A 21,768-nucleotide genomic window follows, 5' to 3' on the forward strand; every position below is an offset into this window, starting at 1 on the left:
AAAATAATTTTTATTTATTTTTTATTTCTTATTTAAGATTATCAACTAAAAGGTAAACATGATTAAAGTTAGATAGGATCAGATTTTATTAATGACATTGGATCTAATCAATTTAAGAGATTCTCACTTGTCTATAGAATCAAGTGGAATTCGTAAAACCAATTAGATTCGAAATCGAGCTTCCCCGTTAAGAAAAGCCGGATCCGGAGGCTCGCATCTGTCGGATCCGCGGATCGTAGATGGCAACTGCTTGGCCACGGCCCACGGCTTAGACACAGAAGGAAAGTACACTCTAGGACGAGGTTTCTAACGCTTTCGCGCGCGGTGCGGCGGTTGGTGGCGGGAGGGCGTGTCGTGCCTCCACTCCACTTCGCCGGTAAGCCGATGTTCTTCCGGAGAGCTTCAAACGTTTTACAGATCGTTGGATTTCGCTCGAGGCCATTTAGTTCGTGGAAGTTACCAGGCCAATTTCACGATGCTTCCTCCAATGCAACTCTCGGGATCCACGCCTTCCAGTGCCCGGTACTGTTTCTCTTTCTTCTCCCATCTAAACAACCAGGCTGAACACTGGGTGAATGAATTTTGCTTTCGACTTATTAGTGGCAACGCCTTCAGTATGATTTGTTTCGGATGTAAAATTTCGTCTGGCTGAATCGTGTTTTGGATCTTGTTTGGCTTGAAAAATTTCGTAGGACGTTGTGGGGATAGTTGCAAAGCTGTCGGAATGCATTGCGTCGCGTGGAGGGAATATACAGAGTATTGATGTCTTTGTACCGGAAAACAAGGAAATTTTCTATTCTAGATGGTTAGTTTTTTTTCTCCTACTTTGTTCAATCGTTGTGAAAAGAGAAAGGGTTGAATGACAATAGATCTGTAGTTACTATTTTTGAACTAGACGTGGACATGTAGTTCTAGTACCGTTTATGTTGTCGTCGTTTAGGGGTGACTAAGAATTACAGTTGAAAAGTCATAAACTGCATAATTTTTTTTTTCTTCTGAATACTTGAAGTAATTTTGTATATGATGATGAATACTTGAGCCTTGGTTGTGTTTTCTGTAACATTTTCTTGCATGTGTAGCTCATGCTTCTATTTAGATCTTGAAAATGTGAGAGACGTTTAAATGCCTGAAACTTGAAGCTGTGTGGCACTGTTTATTATGAAGGCAGTAACGATGTGCTTGTCTAATTTGTTTTATCTAATCCAATAGCCTTTCTTGTTTAGGACAATACCTCCTCTACTTTTTCCTTTCTTTCAAAAGTTGTTCACTTATCATTTGAAATGGTCTTCTGCTTGAAAAATCAAGAGATCTCATCACTCACATTACTTTAAATTCAAATGAAAGACCTCTACCATCCATACCTTTCTCATAGCGGCCACAATTCTTTGCCTCTTATTCAGTTATATTTTGCAAAAATGTAAAAGGATTGTAACTTTTTATGATTGAAAATGGTTTTTGTGTTTATTGGTTCTGATAAGGTAAATGCTGTAAGAAATTTGATGTGGTAGAGTTTCTATCCCAATCGAGAATTCTAGCTATCCTGTAAACTATGAGTAACAAAACTTTTAGCTTTGACCTCTATAATATACGTTGACAGCTCAGCAGACTGGGTTATGTGCAATTTAACACTCTTGCACTTTTTTTATTCTAAATTTTGGTATATAAGCTTTGAAGTAGTATCAGTTTATGATGGTATATGCTATCCAGTTTTCTGGGCATTACTGATCAAGTAAAGATACTTTCTAGAAAGTTCAACCAAATGTTTCCATTTCTCATATTGTTTCTCTCAGTGAATTTGTCTTTGATCCCATCCGGTGGTCTCGAGCCTTGATCGATGAAGACTTTGCGAAACTATCAAAGTTATTTAATGCAGTGAAAGCTGCAGTTCGTGTTCCTTTTTTGGATCCGAAATATAAGATTGCAATTCTTGCTTCGAAGCAGGTAAATTACTTTGCTTTGGCCCATTTTCAGAGTCAATCATTGAATTATTCAATGTTTTGTTAGGAATTATTGGATCTTCCATCCTGATTGTTGCTTTTCATACTTAAAAGGAAGGGGCATGACCAACGGGATGATGGTTCATTCACTAACATATGTTACATGAATTGGGTGAAACTTTTAGCTTAAGTTTTTCATATGAAACCTTTTCATGCCAGCCAGGCTATCTTGTTGCAGGACCATTGTCTGGTGGACTTGTTATATGGATGGCAGGAGGGAAGATTGCCTGTGGATATAACATGTGTGATAAGGTGAGAGAACTTGAGAATCTTGTAAGATGATTTACTTTTGAATTTATTTATTTTTACCTTGAATTTCTTTTCAGTAATCATCAGAGAGCTCCAAACACTCATGTTACTCGATTCTTGGAAAGGCATGGGATTCCATATCATTACTTGCCTACAACTTCAGGGAACAAAAGAGAAGATGAGTTCTTAGAGTTGGTTACAGATACTGATTTTCTTGTGCTTGCAAGATACATGCAGGTAGCGCACCTTCTTTGTCTTTATGTGTGATTTCAAACCAAACCTAAACGATTTTCTTTTTTGCCTGAGACTGTTAACTTGCTGGATTTTGTAGATATTATCTGGAAAGTTTTTGGAGAGCTATGGAAAGGATGTAATAAATATTCATCATGGCCTTCTTCCATCGTTCAGGGGTGGGAATCCTTCTAAGCAGGTCTAATGTTCTTACCTGTTTTTTTAGCCATATAGGTTTATGATATCTTTTGAGCTTGCTTGGTTAAAGAGAGTATATTTGGATTTGCTTCACAATTTCCAGGCTTATGATGCTGGTGTTAAATTGATTGGTGCAACCAGTCACTTTGTCACTGAAGAACTTGATGGAGGTCCCATTATTGAACAGATGGTGACGTTCTTTTGCTTATAAACTTTGTAAAAAATTCATATTTATATAATGCTATTTACTCAATCAATCAAAGTATCATGAATATTTTATCTTGTATGATGATAGCAATAAATTTTTTGGAGTGGTCCAAATACTATGGTTGCAGGTTGAGCAAGTTTCCCATCGTGATAATCTCCGAAGCTTTGTGCAGAAGTCGGAGAACCTCGAAAAACAATGCTTAAGGAAGGCAATAAACTCATATTGTGAGCTTCGGGTGCTACGCTATGAAGAAAACAAGACTGTTGTATTCTGAAAGGAAATATTTATATAAATGGTCTTCACCTGTGTAAGTTTTCTAATTCATTGAACAAAATTAGTCATTGTCACAGTTCCTTATCTCTCTGCCCCTTTAGGTCAGTGCAATGCTACGATGGCAGAATTGACGGGGCCTCCTTCAGGGCCTTTGATTCTACACCAACCGCTTCTCCTCCCCTCTCGTCATTGAAGTAGACTCAACCATAGTCATCAGCTGGGCCTATGAGAACAAGACCCTGTCGGGCAACTTTTTTTTTATGTATTTTGATGGAATAGAAGATATTTGTGGTATCCTAAATGTCACATGGCTTCACACCCCTATACGAGCCAACAACATAGTCAATGTGTTGGCTAGGAACGGGGTTACCTGGCAATACCTTGCAGTCAGTTCAGCCCTGTCTTTGATAGTTTTGGTTTTTTATCTTATCTTTGTTGCTGTTCTCCCTCTTTTCCTTGAGTTCCCCGACTATATTCCCCCTTCTGGGGTTTTATTCTTAATAAATTCTAATTTTTCATCATCTTCTTCTTCTTAAAAAAAGTCACTGTTACAATCTCATAAATTGCTATATTCTTGTATTATGAAATTTAAATGCCTCCATTTTATGGTTTCCAGTTGGTTGAACATATTGCATTTATCTGCCGGTAGATTGCCTGGTGAGCTTTTTACTATACTTGATTAAATTAAAGAACTTGTTCTGTTGCATTGATGTCTTTTAAAGTAGATTTCAATGAGCCCAGAGATTCAGAAGTTTCACTGCATTAATTTCAGCAACAGCTCAATGCACTTTTGAGGTCTGCAAGCTGTAGGATAAATAATTCAATTATGAATTTTCCATCAATATTTGATATGCATATGGCAGTGAGGTTAGATTGTTGATGTCAATGTGCTATTAAGGTCCTTGAGCAGCAGGAGGATAAAATTTTCAATTATCGGTTTCCCATGAGCGTGAAATATGAATATGGCAGTGAGATTAGATAGTTCATATCTCTTGAGAGTTTGATAGTTCTCTTTCTTGTTCAGTTCAATGTTTATACAATCTCTGTGATTCCTAAACTGATAGAGAATTGGCAACTAACCAGATCTATAAAATGCATGGTTTGTGTCAGTTTCGTAACTGCAGAAGTGAGTTGTTCAATTGGTGCCAGAGAGAAGTAATAGCATTCCTTTCAATGGGACAGGTCTTGCAAACAAGAAAGAAGTAACTTTATTTCCTGTATATATTTGATACCTTATTACCTCATTATACAGATCTCATTCAGTTACATGTGATGATATCACCGGTTTATGTTCAGTAGCTCAGTGAACGCTTTGTGCGTTCCATGCTGCTGACCTGTTGAAGCATATCTCGAATGCTGTCAATCCATTTCTGCTGCTGCGTCTTGCTTTTGCATTCAAATTCCAGAAGACCTTGTGCTGTTCTCAAGCCAAAATACCCTCTGTCTTCTCCGCCTTCACCTCTTTCTCTCCCAGGCCACGCTGGGATCTCATTACAGACGCCATAAACCACACCTAATGACAAATTACGTAAGTATATTTCTCATGTGAATGATTATCAAAATCCATTTTTTTCCAACAAGATCACTGGGATAACAGAGTACTTACTCTTTTTCTTCTTCGAGAATGCACCTCCAACATATTTGCTTTTGAGCTTAACAATGACCTGTGAAATTCATTCCACAAGTCCATCAAAACAATTATATCTTGATCTTAACTGGTGCTTTTTTTTTGTTTGTTTACTATCTATACCTGTGAACTCTTGATATACACAGAGACTCGCTTCGAATGAAGTAAACCTGCAGGTCCCATGAATGGATACATCAGTACTTTCTTTTTTCAAACCAGATAAAAAGGAATGGCGATGAACTGAAGCCCATGTCATTAGATGTGGAGGTTCCAGGGTGATAAGAAGCTGTCGATTGCAGGATCCCACCCGGGTAGTTTATAAACAAATAAAGATACCCAGTTGCATCCTCGATTAAAGATAAGAACTGCAAATTTAACAGTCAGAGCTTCCCTTACCTTTTCCTGAGCGATTCAGCAGCTTGCCTTCTTTGAATGGTATGACAGAGCTGCTGCGATTTGGGTCTGTACCACTGGTACAAACAAGATGACAAGTTGCACCAACGCCTTTGTCACATGGAATTATAGCAGCGTTATTCCTCGTTTCCCTGTGAGCTCTAGCCTTCAATGCCGCGGCTCCTCGAAGAGCTTAATTTGGGTAATTCAAAATGGAAATCAATGATCAGTTTGACCATGGTTCTTTGTTCTGAATTCTGAAAAGGTCCAAACATTAATACTGACCTGTTGCAGCAGCAGCGGTCATGGTCATCAAATCACTCGGGTTATCAACATCCACTGCAGATCTGACCACGGATCCCATCTGTTCGCGATCTGCTCCGGCAAGTAGTGCCATTTCCACACAATGCGAAGCCAGGAGTTCTGTCGCCGACGCCATGGCGGTGCCCATTTTTGAATTTGAATGTTCTAGATTTGCAGCAGCAGAAATGGACGCTATAGCGGCTGCTACTCCAGCGACGGACAAGGCAGCGTGAATTCGAGCATTGTCCATCCGTGCACGCTCTTTCCTTTTCAATTTGTTGCTACTCAACTCCCTGTTATGGAACCAGTCTCCGATCGAGGCCCGGGACGACTGAATCCGATCAATGGTCTGCAATATCATAAAATCTCCGCAGCTAAGTAGCAGAAGTTCATATAGATAAATGAATCCGCAGGTGTGCGTTGGGAGGGACCACTCACCTGTTGGGAGGTAACAAAGCTTTCAGAAATAACATCGGGCCTCTTGTCTCCGAGAGACGATTTCTTCTTATGCGCGAGTGCTTTAGAGATTTCAGCAGCGGAAGCGCTCCACGATCTTGAGAGAAATTCCATCGGCTCCTTCGGCGTTTCAGGAGGGATCCTGTACATTTCTAGACCTCCCTCATCCTCTTCAAAACTCCCCATTTTCAACGAAAAATTCAACTCATACAAATCTTCCATCTCTTTATCCGACCCAAATTCTGCAAATCAAGCCATCATCATACAAATACCCAAACACGTAAACAAAAGAAAATCTCGAGTTTTACCTGGTAATCCCACCAACCGGACGATCCGCTATGTTGAATTTCTCTCCCCACAGCCCATCCCTATAAATATACAGGAGCAGAGGACACGCAGGAAGAAGACGAAGCAGGAAAGCAGAAGTGGACACGATAAGCGACCGATGCCTCGTGCTTGATTTCTACTTCTCCCTCTGGTTCCCGAATCCAAATTCCGAGATTAAAAAACCACGAAAAGAAGCCAGCATGTCCAGGAAATGTCCAACGTTGGACTCCGTGCTTTTTATACAGTCGCAAAAAACATTCCCCTTGTTAAACGGAAGACGCTCGCTAGCCCCGGACGGTTTTGCGGTTACAGCAGCGCTCTCTTCCTTCAAACATGTCTCAGAGTTTGGAGATGCCCATATGATATACCAGGCAATGGTTTGAAATATGACGTATGAGTTGATAATATAGAGACCCTACGTCTCCCTCTATTATAAGGTGACAGAGAAAACGGCCCCTCCCCCACGAGTGGGAGAGACAAGGGTAGAACACCTCATCCATCCCCACATGCTAAAGTGCGCACCTGCAGCTCCATTGGCAGTAGCAAACAGAATAATGCATCTTGATTCGAATAATTTAGTGTAGGTAAAAGGTTGTTATGTTGGTTCTGTTTAAGAAGAGGCACGTTGTGATTGGCATCGAGTCGAGTCTGAGTTCGAATCTATATATCTTCGAGTTAGGTTTGATATGAATATTTTCAACTTGAGCCTAAGAATTTTAATCAAGTTTGAACTCTAACCTATATTTAAAACTTTATATAAAATACGAATCAAATAAACTGTACTCTCTTTGAAGTATATTGTTTTTTAGTACCAAACTACTAGAAAAATAACCAACATCATTAGGGAACTAGCATAGTGATGGTGAAAATCCAAAAAGAAAAGGCAGTAGAATAATGAGATTTCAAAATCCCTTGTTTCCGAACTTAAACCCTACTGAAATGGAAAATCCAATTTAGAATACTTGTAAGAAACTTGCCAACTTTAGAGTTGCCTCGGGTGGTCCAAAGAAGAATTCATAAATTACACACCAAACCAGCCTTATTTTCATGTTCACCACAAGTGAGCCATGTCTTTGAATCTCATGTCATGAATAATAATCAGAAGCATCTCGAAAAGCATACAATCCTAGTAGTATTATAGCAGGAAGACACAGTCGAGTGCATGACAGTGTATAAGGACATCTGATATAAAAGAAACGCATAATTGACAGTGTAAAATTCTATAGGCTTAGCAGGCGGAATGGCATTGTGTGGGATAAGGATCAGGTGGAATTCAATCAAGACAGCGCAGGGGAATTCTCTATTGCAGTCCACCTCATCCAAAAGATGATAGATTTCAATGGGTGGCACTTTTAGTTTATGGAGCTTCCCATTACATGCAACAGTAGGGGTGGGGTGGCATCTTTCGAACTTGGATTTATGATCACAAGGAAACTATAATCGAACAGTGTTGTTATATATAATCTTACTTGTCTCTCATTAAACCAAAGTTTACAAGTTTTTTTGTTGCTTATGAAGAAAACAAGTGAGATGAGGATTGAATGACTTGTTTCTGGCATTATCGATTATAGAAGTAATTGACATTTGGTAGAAACATGAAATGACCAACAAGAAAGAACATTAGTAAAACCGAAGAGTGAAAACGAACATGGTAGAGAAATGGTAGACACTGACAAGATCGTTTCAATTTTGTGGTTATTGTTGAAGGAAAATCGATGAAGAGGACTCTTGTGGTTACCCTAGTCTCTCAACGAATGCCTCTGCTACGGTGAAATGCCCGCCTGAAGAGTCAAGACCCAAAATACCCGAATGCCCTTATCCCCCCCTGCTCCTCGTTGGTTTTAAGTAAACGAATCGGTTCGCTAACAGAATTGGCACCGGTGGTTGGCGAGGTAATGATCCATCGATTCCACAGAGAGACTTGACGAGGATATCTGTTGTGGGGGCCATCTGACAGGCTCTCTTCATGATGACAGATGGTATGTGGGTCCACCGAGGTGAGATTTGACGAGTCTGGGCCCTAGGACTGGGGAGGCCCTCGTGGGTGTGGACTGGGCACTGAAGTGTGTGGTAAGGAGTGGTCGAGGTTGATGCGTCGGAGTCGTGTTACAGTTGAAATGATAGATACTAGATACTTGGTCGGTGCGGGGTTGCAATCGTTACAAAATGAATTATTTCTTTTGTAGTGTTTTTGCCCCAAATTCTTCGTCATCCACATCGTCTCTACTGGCGCAGTAAGCGTCGTCTTTCGTTTCGGACCGAAAGTAGTACGATCCCACGAACCAGAACAAGCTTCCCATCGTCTCTCTTAATCAATTCTCGGTCAATTCAATCCACCGAGGAATCCCTTTTTCTCATCTTTACCGACTCGAAAAAAACCAGTCGGTGTCAAATTTCACTTTTCATCATCATCATCATCATCGGGTTAGCAGGTCGGCAGTTTCTACCTTGTTTGATTTGAAAACACTGCCTGTCATTCGTCTTTTATGGAACAACACTGCTTACGGTAGCCACTGTAAACATTGGATTGGGAAATCCAGAAGTGCCTTAGGTGATGGCGAGTCTTTTCAATCTTCTTCTTCGTGGGCTCACCTTTTCCTAGTTTTCCCTTATCTGTTGATCATAACCATTTTAGTGTTTTTTGATTTATTTTTCTTATAGTTTCCTATTGGTGTAATAAGAAAGTGTTTTTTTTAACATTTCTAAAGGGTAAGATGAATCAATACAAAAAAATTTCATCCATGAAAATAATACAAATGTTGAAAATATTTGGTTCAGTGGGAAAATTTTCTTATTACATTTTTTTCCTACACTTTTCTATTGGAAAGTAACACAAAAGTTCAATACACATCATAGGGTAATTCCCTATAATTGGCATATAACATCTTGCAATATTTTGTAACATTAAATACAAAATTTGTCACACATAATATTTCATGTGTAATGTCTAAAAAATAATATCTGATATACCTAGTTTTTGGGATGTTAAGTGTTTTGGTTTAACCTAAAACAACTTGAGGAGTGTATTATAAATTAGCTATTTGAAGACTCCAAAAATATCGGGCGATACACGTTAATCTTATTTCTATTTATTGCACAAAAATGGGCCAAATTTTTTGATTATTTATGTTGGAGTACTCGATGAATCAATGAACAAGTGTTTGACATCACAAATACTAAGAAACGATGGAAAACTTGGCTGAGGCCATATAAATTTTAACTTTAATCTACTTTCTCATTTATCGGATCGTAGTAGTGACAAGACTGTCTTTATTTGTTTACTAACTTGCACAAATCAAATTGCAAAAGATAAAAAAAGGTCATGGAAGAAGGAAATGATAACATGGTAATTCTAAACATTTTGACATAATAATAATGATAATGCACACTTGATTGCTAAAAGATTTTTCAACTTACTAAGATAATAGCCATAAAAAAAAAAGCAAAGGTATGTTTAGTTATTCCTCGACCAAAGATCGGTAAGGACAATATGCTTGTATTTTAGCCTCCTTGTATCTCTTTTGAACTCCACTAGGGACCCATATCTGATTAAAAAAAAACGAAACCTAGTCTTGTTTTCTTGTTTATCTTTTGTCTTTAAAAACTTCTATGTTTGGAACCAGATGGAATTTATAACTTTTCCCAGAGCATTATAGGTTAGTCTCCTCCCATCAACAATGTGAATAGAATCATTCACATATATAGGTGAGACATGTCCTTTTTACGAGTGATTAGAATGGACTAATCCCATATCTGAGATAGTAAATATGATTTCTCCTTAAGGTGAATGTGTCCATTCATCCTCTTTGCTCTTCAAACTTGCAATTTTTAGGTTATAAGAAGTCCTTAGCCTTGAAAGATAGCCAAAAAGTCTAAGGACACTTGTAATCTAATTGTAACCTTAAGACTGTGTTTGGAACACACAAAAGTGGAGGGAAAAGAAAAGAAAGAGAAAGAGAAAAGAATCTGTTTAGATGTCCATGGAAAATGAGAGAGAAAATAGAAGAGAAATATAGCTCTTTTTGTTTGAATACGCATCAAAAAGGAAAAAGGAAAAAAATAGCAATATTTTAAAATTTTCTCTCGAATTTGTTTTCTCCCCAAATTCCATCATTTTGTGAGAGAAAATTAATTAAATAAGAGAGAAAGTGCTTGTTATCTTTGTTCTCAATGATTCTCTTCTACCAAACAAAAGAAATTAACTTTTTCTCCCTTTTTTTTTCTTTAATGTGAGTTCCAAACAGGCCTTAATGATAATGAAGGCCAAATCCTCTTTGAAACTCCGTAAACTGTTAACCGTTTTATTATGAGAAACGGTTTTCTCATTAATCGTGGTCTCAACTTCTGGCAGTTGCAACTTCCTCGGTAACACGAAGCCATGAACAACCTTGATGGGAGGTTGGCTTCAAATCGTTGTTTGGGTCCCTTGTCTCGTCACTCAAGCCCCTTCAGTTTTAGCCATCATCGAGAGTGTTCAGAGATCGGAAGCGCCGAACAGAGAACAGAGAGAAGGAATCTGAAGCGTATGGAAAGAGGTATAATTTTGCTTCCATTTAAAATTATATGATGAATTTCATATTGTTAGAAATTCATGTTTAAGCTTACAGTTGGTATTCGAGCAGACCTCTGATCCAACGTTTCGGTTCCATTTGAGCTTAAGTTTAAAAGATCTGTTTTCGGTCTTTGTTTTTTAAAAACAAATTATGCGCTCACTGCTTTCGACAGCCAGGGCTCTCGCATCGGCGAAAAGCGTCGGAGAAAGATGCAGCACCGACATCGGCGACCATTCCGAAAGGTATGCCAGCGTCGACATTCTATAAAAAAAAAAACAACTGGTGCCGACAGTCTCTGTCCACTCTCTGTGCGGGACTATCGGTAGCTCTGTCACGACGCCTTAAAGCGTCGGAGCCGCAACGCCGACGCCGGCGACCATTCCAACAGGTTTGTCAGCGTTGACGACTTGAAAGAACACCAGTGGAACGTCGGCGAACCTTTATTCTATGCGTGGATGGAGGTTGAAGATAACCTCCAGCGCGTAGAAACTGGTTAATTAAATTCATAAGGTATTTTTGTAAATACTGTCGAGTTGGCTCGGGATGAGTCTTTTGCGACTCGCCGTTCCAACTCGGCAACCGTAACTCTGGTCGGCGTGACTTGGTGTAAAAAAAAAAAACACACGGGTCGACTCGAACGAGTTGGCTCGCCATTCCAAGACCGAGCCGACTCGGTACTTATATTTGATTTTGCGCCAGTGGGATTCGAACCCGCGCGCTGGCAAAATCAATTGTGCCAGTGACCATTAGACCACTGGCCGTCAGCTGTTATGCATATTGAAATTGTTAGATTTATTTCCTTTTACAGTTTTTATGCATTTTTGGCATATATTTAAATGCATGAAATTAAAGTTATGCATAATATTATAGTTTTTAATTATGCATATCTTATGAGAATATTTTTTGCATAATGATAACATGTTAGTGTAAGTTAAAATTATGCAATTCATGCTATTCTCATACATTTGTGAGATTTAATGTTTAGTGATCCATATAATTTTTATTAATTAGATAGTAGCCACAACATCTTTAACTTAATAACGATTATATATTATTATTAGGATCACATAAAGAATATTAGACATTAATTGTAACTAATTTTACTTGATATAATAAATTTTATCCCACATGAATTTTTATTATATTTGAGTTTATTAGTAAGGATAAAATATCAAGTTATTCATAATTTACCCACAAGGATTATGAATTCATAAATAATTTGATATTTTTATCATAAATAAAAAGTAGATATTAATTGTAATTAATTATACTTAATATAATAAATTTTATCCCATAGGAATTTTTATTATATTTAAGTATATTAATTAGGATAAAATATCAAATTATTTATAATTTACCCACATGAATTATGAATTCATAAATAATTTGATAGTTATGTCATCAAGTTTACTCATAAAGAATATTGACTCTGCTTGAATTAAAAAATATTTAGCCCACAGGCAATATTTTTTTATGTCAATTGATTTAATTTTTAAGCATGATTTACATTGGTAAAGCATGATATTTTATTCAGGCCTCAATTTTAACATCAACATGTAATTTATGCAGTTGTACAACCAACACATTTCTCTGATATTCGTTGTGGTATCCCTGATCTTAAGGGAGATAACTATAAGGTCTGGAAAGAGAAAATACTTCTTTATTTAGGGTGGATAGACATAGATTATGTTATTAGGAAAGACGAACCACCAGTAATTACCGATACCAGCACTGTGGCTGAAATTACACTTTATGAACGATGGGAGCGATCTAATCGCCTCACTGTAATGTTCATTAAGACTAAAATTGCTGCTGGTCTTTGTGATTCTGTTGAGCAGTATGAAAATATCAAAGACTTGCTGAAAGCCATTGTTGCTCAATTTGTCACTTCAGATGAGGCATTAGCAAGCACCCTAATCATGAAGTTCTCATCCCTAAAGCACACCAGTATGAGAGGTGTGTGCGAGCACTTCATGCAAATGAGGGATATTGCGGTTCAATTAAAAAATCTCGAGGTTGATATGTCAGAATCTTTCGTGGTGTATTACATCTTGAATTCCCTTCCGCACCAATATGGACCCTTCAAAATCTCGTACAACACACATAAAGATAAATGGTCAGTTCATGAACTTTTGACCATGTGTGTTCAAGAGGAAGGGCGACTGGCAATGGAACAAGGAGAAAGTGTCATGTTGGCAACACATGGAAAGGGCAAATATCAAGCCAAACAAAAAGGGAAGGGTAAAATAATCCCCCCCAAGATGGTATTAAGAAAGATTCCAAGTGTTTTTTTTGTAAAAAGAAGGGACTCATGAAGAAGGAATGCGCCAAGTTTCAGCAATGGCTTGCTGACAAAGGGACACCAACCTCATTTATTTGTTATGAATCTAATATGGTTAATGTCAATAATTATACTTGGTGGATTGATTCTGGATCAACAATCCACATCTCGAATTCCTTGCAGGGTTTGCAAAACCTAAGGAAACCAATGGGAAGTGAGCATTATATTTTCTCAGGAGACCAGATGAGCTCATATGTGGAAACTATAGGAACTTGTTATTTAACTTTAAGTAGTAGCTTTGTTTTAAAATTAGAAAAAACCTTTTATGTTCCAAGTTTCTCCAGAAACTTGATTTCAGTTTTAAGGCTTGTACCTTATGAATATTCTTTTAACTTTTAGACTCATCTTTCAATTTATATTATAAGGTTGATTGTGTTGGGAATGGTACATTGTCTAATGGTCTTTATAGCATTAATTTACAAAACAATGCCACTTATGATTCAATGCATGTTCACACTGGTAATAAAATAGGTGTTATTAATGAGGATTCCTCTACATTATGACACCGGAGATTAGGTCATATCTCCATAGATAGAATTAAAAGATTAGTAAATGAAATAGTACTTAATACTCTGGATTTTACTAATTTTGAGACTTGTGTAGACTGCATTAAGGGAAACCAAACTAACAAGTCAAAGAAAGGGGCCAATAGGAGTTCAACCATATTAGATATCATATATACTGATATATGTAGTCCAGACATGGACTCACATGGTCAGAAATACTTCATCTCTTTTATAGATGATTCCTCACGATACATGTATCTCTACATGCTTTATAACAAGAATGAAGCATTAGATGTTTTTAAGATCTTTAAGGTTAAAGTAGAGACACAATGCGGTAAGCAAATTAAGATCGTGAGATTAGATAGAGATGGAGAATACTATGGTAGATACACAGAGAATGGACAAGCACCTGGGCCATTTGCAAAGTTTCTTCAAGAACATGGGATTGTTGCCCAATATACCATGCCTAGTTCTCCGGACCAAAATGGTGTAGCAGAAAGAAGAAACCGAACATTATTAGGCATGGTGCGGAGTATGCTTAGCAACTCCAATCTTCCTAGATCCTTATGGCTTGAAGCACTTAAGACGGCAATGTATATATTAAACCGAGTTCTAACCAAGGTTGTTCCAAAAACTCCATTTGAATTATGGAAAGGTTGAAAACTGAGTTTGCAATATATGCACGTTTGGGGATGCCTGTCTGAAGTGAGAATTTATAATCCACAAGAGAAGAAGTTGGACCCAAGGACTATTAGTGGGTATTTCATTGGATATGCTGAAAGGTCTAAAGGTTACATATTTTATTGTCCATCTCACAACACTAGGATTGTGGAATCAAGAAATGCAAAATTTCTTGAAACTGACTTGATTAGTGGGAGGAATCCAATTAGGAACATACTTTTTGAGAAGGATCATTTAGAATCTCAACCTTCCACCTCAAGTGATAGATTGGTTATTGTTCACAGCACCCCTCAAGTACAAATTGGTGTTGAACAACCAATCATTGAAGTTCCCCAAAATGCTGACGATATTCTAGTAGATCAGGTACTTCAAGAGTTGCCAAACACTTTTGAACAACTAGTTGAACCACATACTTCTCAGGAACATGATGGTTCAACATTAAGAAGATCTACTAGACTCAAGAGATCAGCAATTCCTGATGATTATATTGTGTATCTGCAAGAATCTGACATTGGAACCGCAAATGATCCCATCTATTTTTCAGAAGCCATGAGTTGCAAAGAATCAGAATTATGGTACAATGCCATGAAGGAAGAGATGAATTCTATAACGAGTAACAGAGTCTGGGATCTTGTTGAGTTGCCTAGTGGATTTAAAGCCATTGGGTATAAATGGGTCTTTAAAACAAACAAAAAAGACTCATTAGGCAACATTGAGCGATACAAGGCAAGACTCGTTGCTAAGGGATTCACTCAGAAAGAAGGAATCGATTACAAGGAAACTTTTTCTCCTATATCTAAGAAAGATTCTTTGTACATTATTTTGGCATTAGTAGCCCATTTTGACTTAGAGTTGCAACGAATGGATGTGAAAATGGCATTTCTCAATGGAGATCTAGAGGAGGAGGTTTACATGAAACAACTTGAAGGATTTCCCTCTAGTGATGGTGACCAATTGGTTTGCAAGCTAAAAAAGTCATTATATGAATTAAAACAAGCATCCCGCCAATGGTATTTGAAATTCCATAATGTAATTTCTTCATTTGGGTTTGTAGAAAACATTATGGATCAATGTATATACCAGAAGGTCAGTGGGAGTAAAATCTGTTTTCTTGTTTTATATGTGGATGACATTTTGCTAGCAACCAATGATAAAGGTTTTCTACATGAGGTGAAACAATTCATCTCTAACAATTTCGATATGAAGGATATGGGTGAGGCATCTTATGTCATTGACATTAAGATTCATAGAGACAGATTTCGAGGTATCTTAGGTCTGTCTCAGGAAACCTGTATTAATACAGTGTTAGAGAGATTTCAGATGAAGGGTTGTTCACCAAGTGTAGCTCCCATTGTAAAGGGTGATAAGTTCAATTTGAACCAATGCCCGAAGAACGACCTTGAAAGGGAACAAATGAAGGACATTCCATATGCTTCTTCTGTCGGAAGCCTAATGTATGTTCAAGTCTGCACAAGACCAGATATTGCATTTGATGTTGAAATGTTGGGGTGATATCAAAGTAATCCCGGGTTAGACCACTGGAGAGCTGCAAAGAAAGTAATGAGGTACCTTCAAGGAAGCAAAGACTACATGATGATGTATAGACGGACGGACATTCTAGACGCCATTGGTTACTCAGATTTTGACTTTGTTGACTGTATTGATTCTCGCAAATCAACATCAGGATACATTCTTGATGGCCAGTGAAGCAATATCATGGAGGAGTGCCAAATAGACTTTGATTGCCACGTCGACTATGGAAGCCGAGTTAGTTTCCTGTTTTGAGGGTACTTCACATGGTGTATGGCTTAAGAGTTTTATTTATGGGCTTAAAATTATGGATTCTATCTTTAGGCCATTAAAAATATATTGCGATAATTCAGCTGCTGTTTTTATGGCCAAGAACAACAAAAGTGGAAGTCGAAGTAAACACATCGGCATAAAGTATTTGGACATAAGAGAACGTGTTAAAGAAAAGAAAATGGTCATTGAGCACGTCAGCACTGACTTAATGATCGCAGATCCTGTAACTAAGGGCATGCCACCGTTTAAATTCAAGGATCATGTTGTGAATATGGGACTTGGTTCCATTATGTAAATTTTTCATTTTATGAACAATGTTATTTCAGTGAAATTCTTTATTAATGTGATGTTTTTTTTCTCATTTTTATGTGCACTTTAATTTTGAGAAAATTCATCTATGTTGGACCAAGAGTAAACATAGGGTTTATTCATAAAGTATACGAAATAAATACATAGTAATACATGGAAGATAATACATGTCATTAGAGGACTTATCGCCATGATTCATGTATTTATTACTTAAATTCAGATTATCGATGGGTTTAAGATTATATTAGAAGTTTGGACTAAGTGGGAGATTGTTAACCGTTTTATTATGAGAAACGGTTTTCTCATTAATCGTAGTCTCAACTTCTGGCAGTTGCAACTCCCTTGGTAACACGAAGCCATGAACAACCTTGATGGGTGGTTGGCTTCAGATCGTTGTTTTGGTCCCCTATCTCGTCACTCAAACCCCTTCAGTTTTAGCCATTGCTAAGAGTGTTCAGAGATCGGATGCGCCGAACAAAGAACAGAGAGAAGAAATCTAAAGCATATGGAAGGAGGTATGATTTTGCTTCTATTTAAAATTATATGATGAATTTCATATTGTTAGAAATTCATGTTTAAGCTTATATAAACTACCATGGATACACATGAAAAAACTATTAAAGCATGCAACAACAACAACTGCAAAAAAAAAGAAGACAACTGGAATGTCTCAGCATGGTTCAATTAGGGTTTTGTACTATAACTCCATCGTAAACAACCCTAGAGGAGCAAAAATGACAAGAACTATTAATTCGCAGCAGAAGTATCGAATATATTGAGAAGGCATCACTTGATCTCCTCTGCTTCAGCAAGTCGATCAAGCTATTAATTTGCAGAAGAAGTATCGAATATATTGAGAAGGCATCACTTGATCTCCTCTGCTTCAGCATGTTGATCAAGGTTTCTCTTCGTGTTGAAGGTCACCTCGTCTGAGCCATGGATGTTAATCTTGTTGGTTTCAGTAGATGAACATGAGGATGATGAGTCGCCTGTCAGTTTCTGAACCACTCTCATGAAATTTCGAAGTTCGACGCGGATGACCATGGGAGACCTCAGGTAGGTGATTACCGGTGGAGGACGGCTGCGAGTCACCGGCGGTGGGACTGAACGGGTGGTCTTCTTCAGAGAGAAATTCACAACATTAAGGGGTGGAGGCCTCGAGCCGTGAGACTCTTTCTTGGTGGGGAGCTTCATAGCTCTGAGCCAATGGAGGGCGAAAAAGCCAGAAGTGAGATCAGTAATGGATTGAGCAGATTAATTTTTAAGGGAGCTCGTCGTCTCGGAGAAGCTATTTAAAGAGTAGAGAGAAGGTAAAAGTCGAGGCATGGATCAAGTGTCTGCTGAAGAATGAGGCATGGAAGGTTGTATTTCTATCAATATGGGTTGCTTAATTCGCTTGCATAGACATGGTCGATTCTGTAGAAATTTTCAACAGAGAAGAACTCAGAAAAGTTCAGTCTTTTGTGACTGCAACAGGTCAACTAGTCTCTCTCTATTTTAAAATTAACGAAAATTGCAGCTGGTAATCTTGGCCGTTGATGTGGTTTTCCGGAGGTTGAAGAAAGAAACTTCTCATTAAATAAGTTTTTTTCAATTTTGGTCGTTTTACTGCAAAGGCGCGACCATTCGAAAAGAAAAACAGTTGCTTGTTCGTCTTCGTTTCCTTTGGGAGGCGACCGTTAGCCTCTTTAAATTGAAAAAAAAAAGGTTAAAAAGTCGTAACAGAATTCTCGATCATTACTGGGTTTTCCACTCGTGAATTACAACTGGAACTGTTTGTTGTCCTGTTTAATCTCTGAGATATTCTTTCTTCAGTCAAAACTAAAGCCATCTTCAATGACGACGATGGACCATTTCCAGCAATCTATAACTCATAGCGCCTTTCGGTCTTATTTGGCTGAATTCATCTCCTCTTTCTTTTTTGTATTTGCTGCAGTAGGATCCGCCATGGCTGCGAGTGAGCATATTACTTTTGGCGTCAGAATAGATCAAATTTTCATGGCAATTTCTGCCTCTAGTTAATTACATGCATGGCATGTTAATTTGCAGGTAAAATGGCGACAGATGCCTCGTCGGATCCATCCTCCCTCGTCATTGGCGCATTGGCTCAGGCCTTCGCACTGTCCGCGACGATTTACATGGCGGCCAAGATTTCCGGCGGTCACATCAACCCTGCCGTCACCTTCGCTCTTGCCATTGGAGGGCACATCAAAATCACTTCTGCCGCGTTTTACTGGATCTCCCAGTTGACGGGTTCCACCTTCGCTTGCCTTGTCCTGAAACTAATCACTGCCGGGCAGGTCAGCGCATTACTGCACCCTGTCATCCGGCATGCTCCTCCAGCGAAATAAAAATATCAGTTGTTTCACTTTCTCTGTGCTCATAGGCCTCTTCATGCTCCTCTTGCAGGCTGTTCCGACGACTGGAATCCCAACGGAGATGACGGGCTTCGGTGGGGCCATTCTCGAGGGAATCACCACATTTGCTCTGGTGTACACAGTTTACGCGGCAAGAGATCCTCGAGGAGGTTTACAGGCCGTAATCGGTCCGATCGCTGTAGGGTTAATGCTGGGGGCGAATATCATGGCAACGGGTCCCTTCACTGGAGGTTCCATGAACCCCGCGCGGTCGTTCGGACCAGCCATCATCAGCGGAAACTTCAAGAATCACGGAGTCTACTGGGTGGGACCCCTGATAGGTGCCGGAGCCGCCGCTGTCGTCTACCAGAACGTCATCTTTCCTTCCTCTCCTCCGGAATCGTTGCACGGCGCAGTAGAGACTTTGGTGCTTTGAAAAAATCAAGCCAGAAATGATTTTTTTTTTCCCGTGTTTTATTTTCGTGATAACTTGATTCTTGAAATGGAGATTATTCATAATAGAGTTCGTCTAGCAAAAATTCTGTTGGGAAAACTTCACTGGCTTGTTTTTGCTAGAAAAGACTTTGGCAAACGAATTTCATACTTCGCCCAATGAAAGTAGTTTGCTGGGAAGGTCGTATAATTCACTTGGTTGTGATTCTTCTAGCGATCTCTAAAAATCACTGGGCAACTGTTTTGCTTGTGAAATTCAAATTCATTGGCAGAAGTTTAAATTATTTAAGAAATTTTTGCCAGTGAACTTGCAATTTTGCTCCCTGTAGTTTATCATTTTAAATATATATATATATATATATATATATATATTATAATATTTATTTTCTTAGTCTAATAAATGAGTTCTTTAAAAATAAAAATATTTATATAACATAAAAATGTATGATAAAATTTAAAAAAAATGTTACAAATTATAATTTTTAAAATATAAAAAAACTATACCCCATCAGAAAGAGGATCTGAGGTGGTTGGCTCTGATTCGACATCTATGGAAGGAACAATTGTATGTGCATCTCTAAGTTCTTTATCTTAAACTCTTGCTCCTCAACATGATGGTCAAACTTCTCAGCATGACAGTGTACATTTCTCCACTACTCTTGAATATGAGATGATTCCTCTTTAATTTTTTGCAACCCCTCTATACATATAGTCGTCTAAGAAAAAGATGGTTAGACATTCCTGGTTAGAGGCGGTTGAGACAAACATAACCCCTTAACGTACCCAGACCAAACTCCACGAAACTGTCATACAATGGCACTCTCATCAACTATCTCACCAGCCTTTTGTGTCTCCCGTACCAGCCACTACATCTCTTCCTATGAAAAAATAACATAAGTTAAAATATTTTAAAAAATAAAATGTTATATTGATAAGAAAATTATATTTACATATTGTTCTTTAGATCCCTGAGTTCACCCATAATCAAACCAATAGTAATCCAAAATCTATGAATGTAAGAGCAATTTGTACCTATGCATATAGAAGGACATGTGGATATATTACATTAGTAGTACATTTGAAAGAAAATGTACTCCAAGTTAAAATGCATACCATCTCCTCTCTCAGACTCATAAAAGAATTCAACCTAGAATTATATTGAACATTTTGTTTCCTAACTTTTTCAACATTTACTTAGGAATATCTCTGCAAATAAAAAAAAAGACACGAGCAAAATAAATAAATAAATAATGTTTTAAAATATAATCACTAACAGTCTAATCACTTGAAACCCCTCCCCCTCAAACACGTTTATGCACAGCCATTCCCAGTCCTCTAGGGGAAACCTCTCTATAAGGAGCAAACAATGTCATGGAGTAACATCTACACTCTCTATACCAAGCATGCATAGCAGTCCTGTACTATTGAAATGCAACACCCAATATAGCATGCACAACAGCTCCTGCTACCATTTTACTATTCAAATCAACATCAAAACTCTAATGTAATAAAAAATAAGTTAACATTGTATGCTAGAAAAAATAGAAAATTAATTGATTAATTTGTACTATTTACCTCAATAAAAGGATAATCACAAGCCCTTAGTGCATGGCCCACCCAATGAGTGAAAAGTGGATTATGGAGACCCAATGCCCTCTGTGAGAATCTTGAAACTGCACTGGGATCATCCCATTGACGTCTCTCATTAACTCATCAACCCCATAGCCCTTGCTCAGGGCTTGTGATCGCCTCATATGTGAGGATGCGGATGGAGCTTATGTGGATAATAAACACAAAACATAAATTAATGTAGGTAAAATATAATTTAACACAAAATAATGATAATAATTATTTTACTACCATACTTTGTGTCTCCGAAGCGTGATCATCCCTCCCAAGTAACTCACTATCATGCATCTCAAATGGCGACTTTGGCTAAACCATTTTCTCAAATGATGCATGGCGTGAGACCGGTGGTAGCGTTGGTGGACGATGAAGAATGATATATAATGAACCTAAATATGGAGTATGTTTATAATAATGTTATTTCTAAAAATGGAATAACACTAATGATATTTGAAATAAATAATTTTGCATAAATTAAGTTGTAGACCTGTGAAATAAATATTCAAATCATAGTCTTATAACAACATTATATATCTTCATCGCTTTCTTACCCCTCTATCAACCTTTTATTTTTCTTCTCCTACTTCATCTTGTTCTTCATCGGACTTGCCCTCTATCTCAAGTTTGTCTTTTCTCCTTGTTGCCTTCATTAGTTGCCTTCAACTACTGATACACCAACACGATCTAGAGGAACACCTTATCTTATCAATGGGCCAACATCATTGTCCACTTGGTCAACATTGAGATTAGTATTTGATATTTTCCTATTGGTAAGCAGTCTTTTCATCAGGTGTTGACAATTGTTGTTCTAACACATAAACACATTTTTTCATAACCACATTCTGAACTACGTGCTATGAACCACAATTTTTTGGGT

At 38.0% G+C, this 21,768-nt stretch overlaps 2 protein-coding genes across 4 annotated transcripts; one reads left to right on the plus strand and one right to left on the minus strand.

The window, feature by feature from the left end:
• The first annotated feature begins 291 nt into the window (after positions 1-291).
• Positions 292-3,671, plus strand: LOC137948590 (formyltetrahydrofolate deformylase 2, mitochondrial-like). 3 transcript variants are annotated; one of them, XM_068794682.1, is made up of 9 exons: positions 292-522; positions 693-805; positions 1,791-1,941; positions 2,161-2,249; positions 2,324-2,483; positions 2,578-2,676; positions 2,779-2,865; positions 3,011-3,190; positions 3,258-3,671. In XM_068794682.1, the coding sequence occupies exons 1-8, from the start codon at positions 385-387 to the stop codon at positions 3,155-3,157; spliced, it is 984 nt and encodes a 327-aa protein (XP_068650783.1). In that variant the 5' UTR covers positions 292-384; the 3' UTR covers positions 3,158-3,190; positions 3,258-3,671. The 3 variants fall into 3 exon arrangements, with proteins under 3 accessions (XP_068650783.1, XP_068650784.1, XP_068650785.1); XM_068794683.1 differs by having other exon boundaries at positions 3,263-3,671; XM_068794684.1 differs by having other exon boundaries at positions 2,176-2,249.
• Positions 3,672-4,401: 730 nt separating this feature from the next.
• LOC137948861 (VAN3-binding protein-like) lies at positions 4,402-6,622 on the minus strand. The gene is made up of 7 exons (XM_068795044.1): positions 6,244-6,622; positions 5,918-6,177; positions 5,462-5,828; positions 5,180-5,368; positions 4,907-4,953; positions 4,763-4,820; positions 4,402-4,669 (listed from the first exon to the last, which is right to left on the minus strand). Exons 2-7 carry the CDS (start codon positions 6,155-6,157, stop codon positions 4,449-4,451), a joined length of 1,122 nt encoding a protein of 373 aa, XP_068651145.1. The 5' UTR covers positions 6,158-6,177; positions 6,244-6,622; the 3' UTR covers positions 4,402-4,448.
• Positions 6,623-21,768: the final 15,146 nt, after the last annotated feature.

Source organism: Aristolochia californica, unplaced genomic scaffold (assembly GCF_029961685.1).
Source record: "Aristolochia californica isolate CCGP_79_NKW_82.1479 unplaced genomic scaffold, dmAriCali1.0.hap1 SCAF_13, whole genome shotgun sequence".
Classification (NCBI taxonomy): domain Eukaryota; kingdom Viridiplantae; phylum Streptophyta; class Magnoliopsida; order Piperales; family Aristolochiaceae; genus Aristolochia; species Aristolochia californica.